The 14,645-nt window shown below is 33.7% G+C and overlaps 1 protein-coding gene across 1 annotated transcript; it reads left to right on the top strand.

Moving 5' to 3' along the window:
• The first annotated feature begins 3,678 nt into the window (after positions 1-3,678).
• On the top strand, positions 3,679-4,584 carry LOC131649714 (vegetative cell wall protein gp1-like). The gene is made up of 2 exons (XM_058919471.1): positions 3,679-4,302; positions 4,418-4,584. Exons 1-2 carry the CDS (start codon positions 3,679-3,681, stop codon positions 4,442-4,444), a joined length of 651 nt encoding a protein of 216 aa, XP_058775454.1. The 3' UTR covers positions 4,445-4,584.
• Positions 4,585-14,645: the final 10,061 nt, after the last annotated feature.

A 14,645-nucleotide genomic window follows, 5' to 3' on the forward strand; every position in this document is an offset into this window, starting at 1 on the left:
CGTTGCCAAAAGCAAACATTACCAGACAACTTACGAGATCTACAACAACAGCAACTGCAATTGCTAATTGATAATCATGAAGACCCCGTGGATTATCAACCTTTAGCGACATATATTTGGGATGTATCTAGACAACTTCAAAGTGCTCTCCCTGCCAAGCATATCGTTGCTATCAACAGTCAAATGGATATTATTGGAGCAACTGACTCTTTCAAATAAAAATTGATGGATGGAATGTTGCTACTGATGGTCGCCCTTGCCATTGTGAGGCGATAAGGGAGTGACGTTTGGATATGGTTGTGTGGCTCGGGTTGGTTTTACTGGACCCCATGATGGGCACCAAATGTATGTATACATAAGGTACACTAATTAATAACCCTACCAGCGCAAAGTTAATCAAACTCGCAAGTATGAATCTATGTTGTATGGAAAAGTGTTTGTCTCTACTTAAGGGTGGCAAATCGGGTCAGGCCCGCCGGGTCGCCTCGTTTGACCCGTCATTTTAGGCGGGCTGGACTGAGGTTTTCGGTTCAGTACCTTAATTTGGCCCGCCCCGCCTAACCCGCTTAAAAAAAACGGGCCGAGGCAGGGCGGGTTTTGCCCGCGGGCTTTTTGTTTTAAAAAATTATTTCTTATTTAGAATTAAAACAACTTTAACTATAAAAATAACACTCTTCTCTTAGATTGGAAAAGTTTGAAATAAAAGAACAGTTGTATAACATGCATAAATGTTAATACATTAGCTCACATGTTTTCTTTAGAAATAGATGTTGATTTTAAGTAAATGAGGGATTTGAAGAGTCTATAAGTGTGACAAATTTTGGATTCAACTATTAAGGAATCGGTTAATATAAAAGTTTATATGAAGTAATTAGTGAGAAAGTTAGGTGTTGAAATTTTATGCACCGAGATGTATTATGCGGTGTAATTGTTATCATTGTCTGTCTTATGTAAATTCTTAATTGGGTTTTCTAGTAACTAGTTTTTAAATAGAATTAGAGTGATATGTATTCTTTATTTATTTATGTTGATACGCTTTTTTATTGTGGTCGAGTTTATTTTGTTATAATTGATCTTTATTTGTCTTATCTTTTAAACTGTTTGGACTTAAGACATGTTGAAGTTCTATTGTGCGTTGTTAAAAAAATATTTTATCGACCTTTTTGGTAATAATTAATTTTTTTTGTTAACTATGTGGTAAATCAAACTGTAAAATAAAAAAAATTAATAAAAATTAGCGGGCCTTCCCGCCAACCCGCCAACTCGTTAGTAAACGGAGCGGACATGACTTTTGAGCTCGGACACCTAAGTAGGCCTGCCCCGCTCCACTCCGCTTTTGGACGGGCTTAAATGGGACGGGCCTAAACGGGGCGAGCATGACTTTTGAGCTCGGACACCTAAGTAGGCCCGCCCCGCCCCACCCGCTTTTGGACGGGCTTAAATGGGACGGGCCTAAACGGGACGGGCCGCCCGCTTTGCCACCCCTATCTCTACTCAGTGTTAACATCTCTTATATTACAGTTTTGTCTTGTCCCATATTTAGGGCTTTTGAAGATCATTTAGTAACCATTATAGCCATTGCTCCATTGTCTGCTCTTACTCATTATGATCATTTATCTGTTTTGAATATGTTGTCTAATGCATCCTAATTTAAATATTCTTTTGACACTGGTTTTGACACTACTTGATCAATTTGAATTGTTTATTGTCTTATCTCGATTTTGTCTTCGTGGATAGAACTCGAATTAGGGAAGTCTCTACGGAATCTATGTCAGAATCAGACTCATCTGCTTTAAATGGAAGACGAGAATGCAAACAATTCCTCAAGTATGAAGTATGAAAGAGAGAAATATTTTAAGTGGAAGACCGAAATGTACAGTCCTTTATGTAAGAGAGATAAATTTAAAGTGATATATATATATATATATATATATATATATATATATATATATATATATATATATATATATATATATATATATATATATATATATATATATATATATATATATATATATAGATTGAGTATGTAAGTAAAAATTCTTGAATGCCAAAGAAAACTAGAACTTGAATCATTTGAACAAGCTAAAACATAATTGGAAATTATATGATCATGAACAACAGTTGAGAAGTGATGATTGTTTGATATGTAGTTAGAGCTTGATAGCTCCAATGTTAGTTTGGAAAAGCCACTGGCATCTAGGAATCCTTTAAGAAAAATATGCTTAAAACCCTGAGATTTCACACAACACTTGTTAGATTGGAATTCCATAAAGTCAGGGCGTAGGAAGAAGATCATGTTCTCGCTTCCCTTATCTGTTTGGCCTGGAGGCGTATCTCCCGATGGTCGACTGAAGGCTTATTACCGATTAGCCTTTTTGCTACTAAAGATACTTATGGAGCTCAGGCTGACTTGTTTGCTTTGCTCTACGCTGGGAAGACGACTGTGCGATTTAATCTGTTGGAGGCGTAACCGCAGCAGACATAGTTATCTTTAGAAAACTTGGAAACATATAAAAGGTTTCTAGTAATTGAAGGAACATGCATGATATCATATAGAGTTAATCTATTGCTTGTCATTTTTCAAGCGAAACAAGTTGAACCAACATACTTTATTTTCAAACTTAGACCATTACTAACATGAACTTTGCTATGTCCTACAAAAGGCTTTTTATTGTGCAAGTAAAATTCAAAAGGTGTAAGGTGAACCACCTGAAATCTATCTTTGCTACTACAGGTTCTACTACTAGTTGAATAGCTATTGAGAAGAGAAGAAAATTATGGAAAAGTTTTGATCGATACTGAAGCTGTAGCTGCCATTGGAGCTTTGATTTAAAGCTTTGGAGTGTAACACAAATTTGTAACAGACTTTTATTGAAGCTCTCATCATATTTTCTAGTCACACTTGAATTCTAAAAATATATCCCTCAAATATAAGTCCCTACGATTCAGAACTCAATCTATACTAGTCAATATAAGACTTAATATATCACACTTTGAAGTTTGAATTACAACAATCTCTTCCACCGAGCCAAACCATAGCTCTGATATAACTTGTTGAGAGTCCGACGAGTGCCGAGAGGCGAGAGTATAATAATGGAGTAAACATCAATACCCAAAATACTTTAACATGAGTCATCTATCTTACATATCCAATATTTTCCTAGATTCTAGTAGATGTAGTCTTAACCCATGATACTTAAATTACAAAGCATATAGATTTCTAAGAGCTAATATGTAAAACAAGAGTCCTAAAAACATTTAAAGAAATAACAATGTTGAATGATTCAAGGTAAACATTCTTGATCTTTAAGTTTGAATGATGCTTCTATTTACAGAAGAGAAAAACCTCTTAATCAACTTGAAACGAAAAATATAACCCTCGTAACACTTGCCTAATTAGCTATTAATTACTTTAATTAACTAACAAACTTGTTGAAGTGAAGTGACAGTTAGTTTAACTAACTAACTAACTAACTAACTAGAAAACGGTTAAGAGAAGTTAGTTACAGTTATTTGTGAAGCAAGCCTTGAAATGAAACAAACAAGTATACACCCACACACACTGAAAATCCATTATTAAATAAATCTTTGAGTCTTGCAAGAAGCCATTCATTTGCATACTCTTTTATTCTTGTTTCTGAGAAAGAAGTTGAAGGAAACAAAGCTCAGAACACCATGGTATCACCAAGATCATCAAGGGCTGGAGGATCGAAGCCGACCGACACTCCTCAACCTTCCATTCGAAACATCCAACTGGACTCAATTGGCCATCATCCACCATCGGATTCTCCATTACGAAACCGAGTTCCTGAACCAGTTCCACCTTTTCTCTCATCAGGTCGCCCTTCTGCTGAACCATCACCAGAAAACCCTAGTCCTGACTCTACTGAACCATCATCTACAAGTACAACCTCTGCTGAACCCTCACCACCTGACTCTCCTCAATATCCACACTACTTTCTTCGAAGGTTTCCACCCTACTTTTTCCGAGTGCCACCTCGCCGCATTTCTCGACCTTCCACTCCTGACGTACCACTGTACCCTTGGGTTCAAGCTATGTATCAACCACCAGCCCCTGAGGGTCAGCCACAACCATTATTCCCTTGGGCTAGGGCTTTGACTGGGAGTATGTACCTACATCCACCATCTCCTCCGCCACAACTACCACCACCGCCTTCCCCTCCGCCACAACTACCACCACCGCATTCCCCTCCGCAGCAAACTGATCATGAACGTTTCCTCACAAATGTCATAATCAACTTAGTCATTATCGACATTTTCGCTCTTGTTTTTGGGGTGGTAAGCTCTTCTTTCTTTTTCTTTCTTTGTCTTTCTTTCTTTCTAATATCAATAAGTAGAAAATTTCTTGATTATTTTAAAATAAGCAAATTAAGTATGACGATGATTGTTTCAGGGGTGTTACTTTGGTGGAAGGACTTGATTACTCAGGAATGGTTTAGCAGTTTCAAGGGCATGCAGGTCACATATGAGAAGCTGAACCAAGTCAATAACTTGTGGAAAAAGTTTTAGTTTAATTTCATTGAGACCAATGTTGAATATGGTTTGTTTGTTATCATTTAACAGTATTATACAGTGTAGATTGATCTATATACATAGATACAGTTTCTTTGGTGTTTACTATACAGTATGTATTAGATGACAGTGATAGATATATATGATATCACATTTGTTCTTGATTAAGCGGTTCTATTTCATTTTCAAATATTTTAGTTGGTTAATCATTCTTTTGATGAACTCTTAGCTTATAAAATGATAGACTAATTAAAACGGCTTATTATATAATAAATAATGGCTTATTATATAATAAATAATGATATAAACTTGTACATGATACTGTCAAATTCATTGTGCAATTGAAGAAGAATATTGTAAAGCTGTGGTTGACACCAAAGTTAGAATTAGTCTAATATAGTAGACCCATCAAGAGACTTACTAACAAAAAGCTCAACTTAAAATGGGTTATTTAACAACAAATTTGATATAATATTCATTTATTTAAATCGAGTGTAAAAATCTATATAATTGGTTTAATATTTTCCTTTAATTATTATTTTTTAATATAGCAACTAACTATAGCAACACATCAACAACATTAAAATGACCCGTAGGCAGCACAATCAGGCATAGCAAACATAAGCAAACTAAAGGTGTCATCACCCCACACTTAAAGTAAGGTGAATTCTTATGTAGATTCTCATGTAGTATATTCGAAATTCAAATGTACAGGATTTAAAATTAATTAAACATCATAAATTGATTTAATATTCATATTTATTCATTGATTTAATGAAGTTAAATCCAGAGTGAACATGAGAGTCTAGTTTTTTAAAAATAAATAATAATTTTTTATAATTAATAACTATTTTATAATTATTTCATGTATAATTTGGACAATATCTTTTAAGTTGTAAAGTCAAAAATTTTACACTAAAATGGCAAACATAATCAAGTAAATATTGTAAATTTATATGTACTGACCTGAGGATCAGAACCAGAAAGGGACAAGGACGTCTGCATAGTGTTGATGACGATGAGGGGGTGTACCTACAAGGCACTTCGATGATAAAGTAAATAGGAGCATAAATACGATTTAGTGTTTCAAGGGTTTGAAATTGTGTTACCCGTCCCTCTCGAGTGAGAGAGTTTATATAATAACTCAATACTTGACCATTAGTCCATATTTTGGGTTGGATCGTGAATCTAGGCCCATAACGCGCGACTGCCAAGATTTTGAGAGTAAATCTAGGGATCCTAGAAGGATGCTCGAAACTAGCTATTGGCTGAGTAGAAGAGTGTTATTGGTTGACAGAAACGTCTAACGAGCAGTGGCTGGGCATCCGACCACTAGTACAAAGACTGGTTTGGTTGGGTGAGACGGGTGTAAGTCGTGCTCGACATAAAGAGGGGGAACGAGCTCGACGGTGGACAGGGGAGATGGTGTTCATCCTGCCCTTAAGTCATTGGGTTGCCATGGGAGCGGATATGGATTGGGCCATTATTAGCCGTCCGCCTAGTCTAGAACAGGAGCCCCCAAGTTGTTGCTTCGAACATGGGAGAGATGACTTAAGGGTAAGCCCTGAATGGGAGATAGAAGTCGGGGACATTGCCCGTCTGTGTGTTTTCAATTTCTCGAGGAGGGTAATTGTCGAGGAGAATAAGCGTTTGTCAAGGAGATGAAAAGTTGATGGAAGGTGAAGTTGTGACGTTGTGGGCATGCGTTGAGCCACGTGCCACCATTAATGTGAAATGATGGCTACGCTGCTTTCCGTCGTCCGCCGCTGTATAAAATTTTCGACCACCGTCAAGTTCCATACCGACTATGTAAGTTTCCTTGTTTTTTTCCTATTTTCCATGCTTTAGTTTAGTTATTTAGTAGAATGTATGTGGATAGGAGGAATGTATGTGGACTCCCGGAGAGTTGCCATCACCTTTTCAGATCACAATTTCCATGTCTTCCACTAGAAATGGTCATTCTCAACTAGGAACATCACCATGATGGTGTGTCAATTTCGACTAGCAGCATAATGTCCTCCCTATACACTAGCGTAAAAGGTGTTTTCTGGTGGTGCAGTTAGGGGGTAGTATGATATGACTGCAACACTTCGTGCAACTGCTCAACCAACAATCTTTTCGCATCATCTGACTTCTTCTCGATCCCCTTCAATATCACTTTATTAGTTGATTCTGCTTATCCGCCTCACGTGGATGAATGACTAATACGAACTTGGTATGTACTGCCATGTTCTTGCAAAAATCAATCACGGTAGTACTGGCGAATTGAATTTTATTGTCTGAGACACTAAATTATGGTAAACCAAACCTGCACACAATCTTTTGCCAATAAAAACGGCGATGCATGTTCTCATTTTTATTCGTGATGCCTGTTCACACACTCACATTCGTGTACGCCTGTTACATGTTTGTCTTTCAATCTACGATGCCTGTTCGTATGATATATTTGCGATTCTTGTTCGCCTGTTCTTATTTGTGATGCTTGTTCACATACCATGTTTGCTAGGATCTTTGTGATGCTCCTTGTTTGCATGCTCCCTTAGGGTGCTCGGTTCCGTTTCTCTAGGAGACGCGAATCGAGATAGAAACAAAAACTTTTGGGCCGAACTACGGCGCTCTGATTTCTCCATTGCACATTGGAGGTACGTAGGCACAAGGTACGAACACCCTAGCGAGCGACCTTTTCTTTTTTTGTTGTTTTGTTCGAATTTTTCCTTTACCTTATTTGTCTACTATCTGCATGTTTCCTATTATCTGTATATCTTCCATCGCATGTTTCCCTTTGCACATAGCATGATACACACACACACACCTTTAGATTAGAAAACTAGCAAGAATGGATCCTATGGAGTACCACAGACATGAGGGGTGCTAATACCTTCCCCTCACGTAACAGACACCCTTACCCTTTCTTTGAGACCTGTGCTATTATTTGGTTTTCTTCGATATTTTCCATTCCTTATTGTAGGATAAATAGATGTTCGATGGCGACTTCATTGTATTGTTTCGATGAGTTTTCCAGTTGCTTCAGACGTACTTGTGCATATATTTTTATTTTATTTTTTATATGAAATGGGATTGGACACATAAAATGCGGGTCAAAAATTGAGGTATGACACATAGGTCAACCATCAACTACCCTGACTATAATTTACATTATCAAAATTTCACGCGAAAGAGTCCTTTCTAACTGACTATTTCCTTCATTGGAGAAACACGTTATTGATTTTTCCTTACCGCGTCGTTCATAATGCCTAACACGGACTAGCTCACGTGGAAATTTAAAAAATACACAAATTGGACACCCAAAGGTCAACCATCAACTACCCCGACTATAACTCACATGGAAATTTAAAAAATTCACAAATCGGACACTCGACCGTTAACCATAAACTACCCATACCATATCTTCCACATGAATGAGTTTTTTCTAACTCATTATTTCCTTCAATGGTGAAACACCGAATCAAATTTTCTACATCAGACAATCCATAACACCTAAGAATGACTAACTCTCGTGAAATTTTAAAAAAAATTCAAGAATGACTAACTCTCTTGAAAATTTAAAAAATTCATAAATCTGACATCCAGACGTCAACCATAAACTACCTAGACCATAATTCACATGTCTTCCATACGAAAATGTCATTCCTAAGAAACATGTGTGTCTTTGTGTGTATATAAACGATTGAATTTTTGTCGATCAAATTATTATACAATATACTACCAAGTTTTAATTTATTTTTAAAATATATTTATAATATCTATTTAATTTTATTCAATTAAATATGTAAGAAGAAATTTTACATGACTAATGTTTAAAAAATCATTTTGATAAATATAAAAATTATATAAATTATGAACGCCAAAATAAATTTGCACCACTATTGTATAAAAATAAAAACTATATAAAACATAATAAAAACTATATAAATTTGCACTGCTATTGTATAAAAATAAAAACTATATAAAACTGAATAAAAAAATTTGCATCACTATTGTCTTGATTAATTTCGAATGAAAATTCGTGGAGATAAAAAGTTAAAAGAAAAATCAAATAGAATATTTAAGAGCACCAACTTACTATGCAAATGTTTGTTTCATTCATCATGCATAGAAATTAATCAAGCTACTCCTATAAAGTTGTGCATAAAGTTGTGCATATTTAATGCATCAATGTAGGGTGAATTTGTAATTATAAAAACTATATTGCAATAATTAAAGTTTATAATTTTTTTAATAAATTGATGAGTGTCATATTATTTACCAATACATTTATGACATCTCAAATGGGTAAAGTTACCCTTTAATTCTTGTTGGGTAACCAAGTAGGCACCTACATAAAATATACTCCCTCCGTTTTTTATCATAAGTCGTTTTAGACTTTTCACACAGATTAAAAATAATAATAATTGTTGTATGAAAATCAGAAATTATGAAGATTTTTACAAAATTATCCTTCATTAATTATATGTGGAAGATAAATTTATATAATTGAAAGGAGAGAGAATAATAAATATTTAAGGATATAATAAGAAAAATAGCATTAATTATTCATTAAAATTGTAAAGTGACTTATATTAAAATACAATTTTTTTTCCAAAACGACTTATAATAAAAAACGGAAGGAGTACTATTTTTATTTTTTAATAATTTATTTTAACTTTGATTTATGTGTTAAGCCATTTTACTTTGTTGCAGCATATGATGTAAGCTATGGTGTATGTACAAAATAGTGTCAAACTAGCACAGCTTTTTTTTAAATATTTGGGGTGCAGTTTTAGTTTTTTAAAAATTTCACCTCTATTTTTCTTGTAAACAATGACTAACTAATGTCATGATGACGTGCGTCCCTTAAATTTAAGGGATAAAATTAACGGAGTAATATTTAACCTATATATTTGTCACCAAAAAACTTCTTGTTTCTTTAAAAAAATTATTTATTATTTGAACATAAATAGCATATTTATCTCATCTCATATATACAAATACTAAGTGCTATTTAACTTATGGCATATGTACAAATATTAAACACTATGCTTGGTTTATTTAACTTATGGCATATGTACAAATATTTTTCTCTCGTTGGAGAATTTTAGGCGGCACGTCGGATTTATGGTATCGTGTTTTGAGAGCGAGATACGGAGACATCAATCTTCAAGTGGTATCGTGCAACATCAAGGTTGATAAGAAGTTTTCGAAATCTAATTGGTGGTCGGATATTCTATCTTTGAAGCATTGCTATTTTGAAGATAAGTTTGTTGAAAATTGTAGAGTTACTATTGGTAATGGTTTCAACACTTCTTTTTGGCATTCTAGGTGGATGGGAGATTATTGTTTGAAGGATACCTTTCCGGTAGCTTTTGCTCTTTCGGCGCTGAAGTTTGTTTCCGTTGCTACAATGAGAGGTTGGAGTGGAGAATCGTGGCATTGGGGTAATTTTGGGTTGGATTTGGAGGGTTGTCCGGCGACTGTTTCTGAAGCCCAGCGGCTGCATTCCTTGCTGCTGGCGGTTCAGCCGGTTGCTGCTGCTAGGGACAGCACTGTTTGGTGCCCGGATCCGGCGGGTGGTTTTTCTGTTCGGGGCTGCTACGCCCTTACAGACAGTTTTCATGTTCCTTTAGGTCCAGAGATGGAGTTTTCTCATGTTTCTAAAGCTTATTTGGAAGATTGTTGTCCCTCAAAAGATCAAGGCATTTGGATGGAGATGTTGCATTAATAGGTTTCCCACTAAGGATCTTCTTCATGCGAGAGGTATTTCCTTCCTTTCTTCCAATGCGTGTGTTTTTTGTGGATTGGAAAGTGAATCTTTGTTTCATATTTTGTTTAAATGTGTGTTCTCTAAATTAATTTGGAACGAAGTGGCCTCTTGGATTGGTTTCGTCTATTTTGATTCCGGGTGCATCTTAAGTAGTTTTTGGAATTGGTTTAGATTTTGCAAATCTAAAAAAGTTAATTCCAGAAGGGAAGGGACAATTTGGATGGCAGCTACTTGGTTTATTTGGAAGCTTCGGAACAGAATCATTTCCGGAATGCTTCTTAGAATGTACTTGATTCGGTTTGGAGCATAAAGGCTCTCATTTGGCGGTGGTCGTACATAGGGAAAATTAACCATACCAACTACAACTTCTATGAATTTAGCAAAGCTCCTTTGTTTTACCTTTCTTAGATTGTATTTGGAGTTTAATTTTCTTTGTTGCGAGTTGCTCTCGTTCGTTTTGTAATCGCCTTGTTTAGAACTCTTTGTTCTATTAATAAATCTCTTGATTACAAAAAAAAAAATGTCAATTTTTTTACATTTATCAAAATATATAAATTATTTCAATTTGATGATGAATTAAAATTATATCTCACATTTTTTATATAGATTAATAATAAAGTTTAGTCCCTCACAAAAACTGCAGAGGTCAGATTAGTCCCTAAGAAAAAAAGTTCTATTAAATCCCTACAAAATTTAATCGAGCCATGTTAGTCCCTATACTAATATTTTATTCAAACTGTTTTTTTCTTACTTTTGAACCGTGACTGGACTACTAATGAAGACTCATTTTAGTCTCTCACAAAAAAGAGAGAGTCCAAATTAGTCCCTAAGAAAAAAAAGTCTCTATTTAATCCCTTACAAAATTAAACCGAGCTATGTTAGTCCTTCCTTAATTTTTTTTCAAAAGATTTTTTCCTATTTTTTAACCGTGACTAGACTTGACAAGATAGACCTGCTTTCAGAAATTGAGTATGAGTCAGAGGTTAAGTTCCTTTGCACATGGTCTTTAGAGTCAGAGTTTCCACCAGAAGCTAGGTTATCTAGTATATTTTATTGTTCATTGAATATTTTGTTATGATCAAAACCTAAGAAATATGGTATAAACCAATTTTTTCCAACATATCATGTGAATTATTTTCGCCACAAGTATTATTTATAAAATTAAGAAATTAGCCTAAATCACTCTTGAAGCAGAACTAAATCTTGCTAAAAGATCATTAACAACTGAAACAATAACAATACCTAATACACCAGAATATATAACAAAAAAAATTGCAGTCACCCACCCATAAGCATGATAATAAACTCAACAAAAAAAGAACATCGGGTATCCCGATGATTTATCTACAATCCCTTCACAAATAATTTCAAATCAACAGTCGTAAAATAGGAGTCAAGTCACGGTTTAAAAATAGGAAGAAAAATTGTTTGAAAAAAATATTAAAAGAGGGACTAACATGACTCAATTAAATTTTGTAAGGGATTAAAATGGGTCTTCACTAACAGTCCAGTCACGGTTCAAAAGTAAGAAAAAAACTGATTGGAAAAAATATTAGTAGAGGGACTAACATGACTCGGTTAAATTTTGTAAGGAATTTAATAGGGATTTTTTTTCTCAGGGACTAATAATCTGACTTCTGCAGTTTTTATGAGGGACTAAAATGGACTATCAGTCTATAGTTTAATTACAAATTTCATCCTAAAATCTGTTTGATTAAAAAAACAAATTCTACTTTTTTTTTTAATTTAATTTTTTTAATTTTTTATATTTAAAATTGCTGATGCGCTATTTTTTAATTATATATTATTGATAAAATGTGACAAATCATCACATAAAAACATTTTCTTAAACTTTAAAGATAAAAAAAAATAGAGGATCCATGTCATTAAATATGTCATCTTTAGGGCCAACAGTATGCTAAATATGAAAACTATTTAAATTTAAAAAGAAGGATTAGCGCATTTTTATTTCGGAATTTTTAAAAAAAATAATTTTTTTATTTTTATATATTTTTGCTTACAAAAGTTTTACAATTTTTTTGAACAGCTTTAAATAAAAATAAAAATTTATTATTTTTTAAATTATATTATTTTTAAAAAATCACTGAAATTTAAATAGTTTTTCATAAAATTATATTTTAATTATATCTTTTGGAAAATTTTGATTTTGACTATGTTTTAAATTTTAATAATATTTAATATCAAAATTCATCTTTTAAATTTATAATTTTTTTAATATATATGTTACATTTATTTTATAAAAAACATTTTATAAAATTATTTTTATATTTAAAAAATTTTCAAACTCAAACAAACGGTCCTTAGTTTCATAAATTACGTACACTTTTACATGCTTTAAGATCTAATACATATAAGGTTAAAGAGTTGATTTGATAGAGATCTAAATTTCATTTTATTGTATGATAGCTGTTAATAGATAGGTGTGAATTACTAAGCATAGAGTTATTGAAGATTGTTTACTTAAGCAATAATCAATAAGTTTGATGAAGTGTGGTTAGTTATGAAAGTAGTTAGTTATAGTGTAACAAACTAAGTAACCAACTTGAAAACGGTTATGAGTCAGTTAAATCCGTTACAGTTATTTGCAAAGCAAGGTTCTATTCTATATATTTAACATCGATCAGAATCATCTTCGTCATAAATCACTCTTTGAAGAACGATTGAGAAAAATCCAAAGGAAGCACCATGACAGCTTCACATGAATCCAGCTCCGACGAAGAATCCAACGACAAATACTCCAAGAAGAATCGTCCTCCATCCATCGCCGGAGAACCACCAAAAACCAACACTCCCGGTTCATCACCACCCAAGGCTCAAGTGCAACAACTACCACCGCCCAACGCCGCTCAAGTGCAACAAGTACCACCGCAGGATCCTCCGCAAAATGATTTCGTCGATAACCTCATTGGCAGCTTGTTCCTTGTCGACGTCCTTTCCTTTGCCGTTGTGGTGGTAACATTCTCTTCTTCCATCTTCTTTCTTTCTTTCTTTCTTTCTTTCTTTCTTTCTTTATGTGTATCCAGTTTCTCAATGGAGAAATTATTGATATTTGTTTATATTTTAAATTAAGAAATTATTAATATTTTGTTTATATCTATAGATTCATGATTCATTGTGTTTATAAATTCTCTAATTAACTTGTTATGTTTCAGGTGTATCTTTCTGTGTATCTTTTTCATAGAAGGACATGATCATGATGACACTATTGTTATTGATTCAGCAAGTTCAAGAAGTGCATGTGATAGATAATATCAGAAGCTGAATCAAATTTACAACTATAGTGGATAACTTCTTTACCTTTACTTCATTGAGATTTTATCATTTCTTTCTTAGCATTACAACAATTTGCAGTGTAAATCTATAGGTATTATCTACATTCATACACATATATTGTTGCTATGATTTTTTACATAATATGAAGGATCGATATTGGAACAAATGTCTTTTTTTCTTCTTCTTCTCTATGTTTACGGTAGCATATATTTAGAAGCCGATAGCAACAATCATGTATGATATTACATATATTTCGTTCTCAAATATTTTAGCGAATTCATTTTATAAAATATGGCAGTTCAAACATTAGTATAACTGTGAAACTTAAAATCTCAAAATATAATTTTAATATCCTTCTTTATAAATTTGTCTAAACTTTTAAGGCACTATTGACATAATAAGAGTATTCATAATGCAATTGAGATCGATTTTGAAATAAAGATTTATTTGATTCAAAAATACAACTATCTAAGGTTTAGCTTAAATTTTTTTTTTTTTTCATAAGCAAGGATTATATATATAGGAGAACTAGGGGTTCTCAAACCCAATTACAATGGTCAACGAGCAAGCCTAACCAAAAAGGAAAATTACAAACCAATTGCCCTTACGAAAGGAAGCACAAAGGATCCTTACAAAAATCGTAAAAATTGCAATTGGTAGCGGTAATATTCCCGCAAAAAGACCATCTCCACACCGTAAATTTAATGTTCCAAACAATGTTGTTAACGCTCCAACCATCATTCCGGAAACACACATCATTTCTAACTATCCAAAGGCACCAAGTAACCGCCAACCAAACCACACCCAATTTACACCTCTTGACTTTCTTGAGTTTAAAGAAAGAGTGCCACTCCATAAAACTCGGTAAACACTCATCTTCCATCCTATTTCCCAAACCAACCCAAGAAGCTATATCGTTCCAAATCCTTTTAACTACCCCACAAATAAAAAAAGTATGCCTACACTTTTCTAAGTCAACACTACAAAAGGAACAAAAAATGTCATCTAAAGGAAGCGGAATACCTCTAAGCAATAACAAATCCTTTGTAGGAAG

The sequence above is a fragment of the Vicia villosa genome, linkage group LG2, assembly GCF_029867415.1.
Source record: "Vicia villosa cultivar HV-30 ecotype Madison, WI linkage group LG2, Vvil1.0, whole genome shotgun sequence".
Lineage (NCBI taxonomy): Eukaryota > Viridiplantae > Streptophyta > Magnoliopsida > Fabales > Fabaceae > Vicia > Vicia villosa.

Excerpts from the sequence above, each read along its gene's own strand:
- LOC131649714 (XM_058919471.1), top strand. The coding sequence starts at position 3,679 with ATGGTATCACCAAGATCATCAAGGGCTGGAGGATCGAAGCCGACCGAC. Across the intron at positions 4,303-4,417 it reads TCGCTCTTGTTTTTGGGGTG|GGGTGTTACTTTGGTGGAAG; the intron begins GTAAGCTCTTCT and ends TGATTGTTTCAG.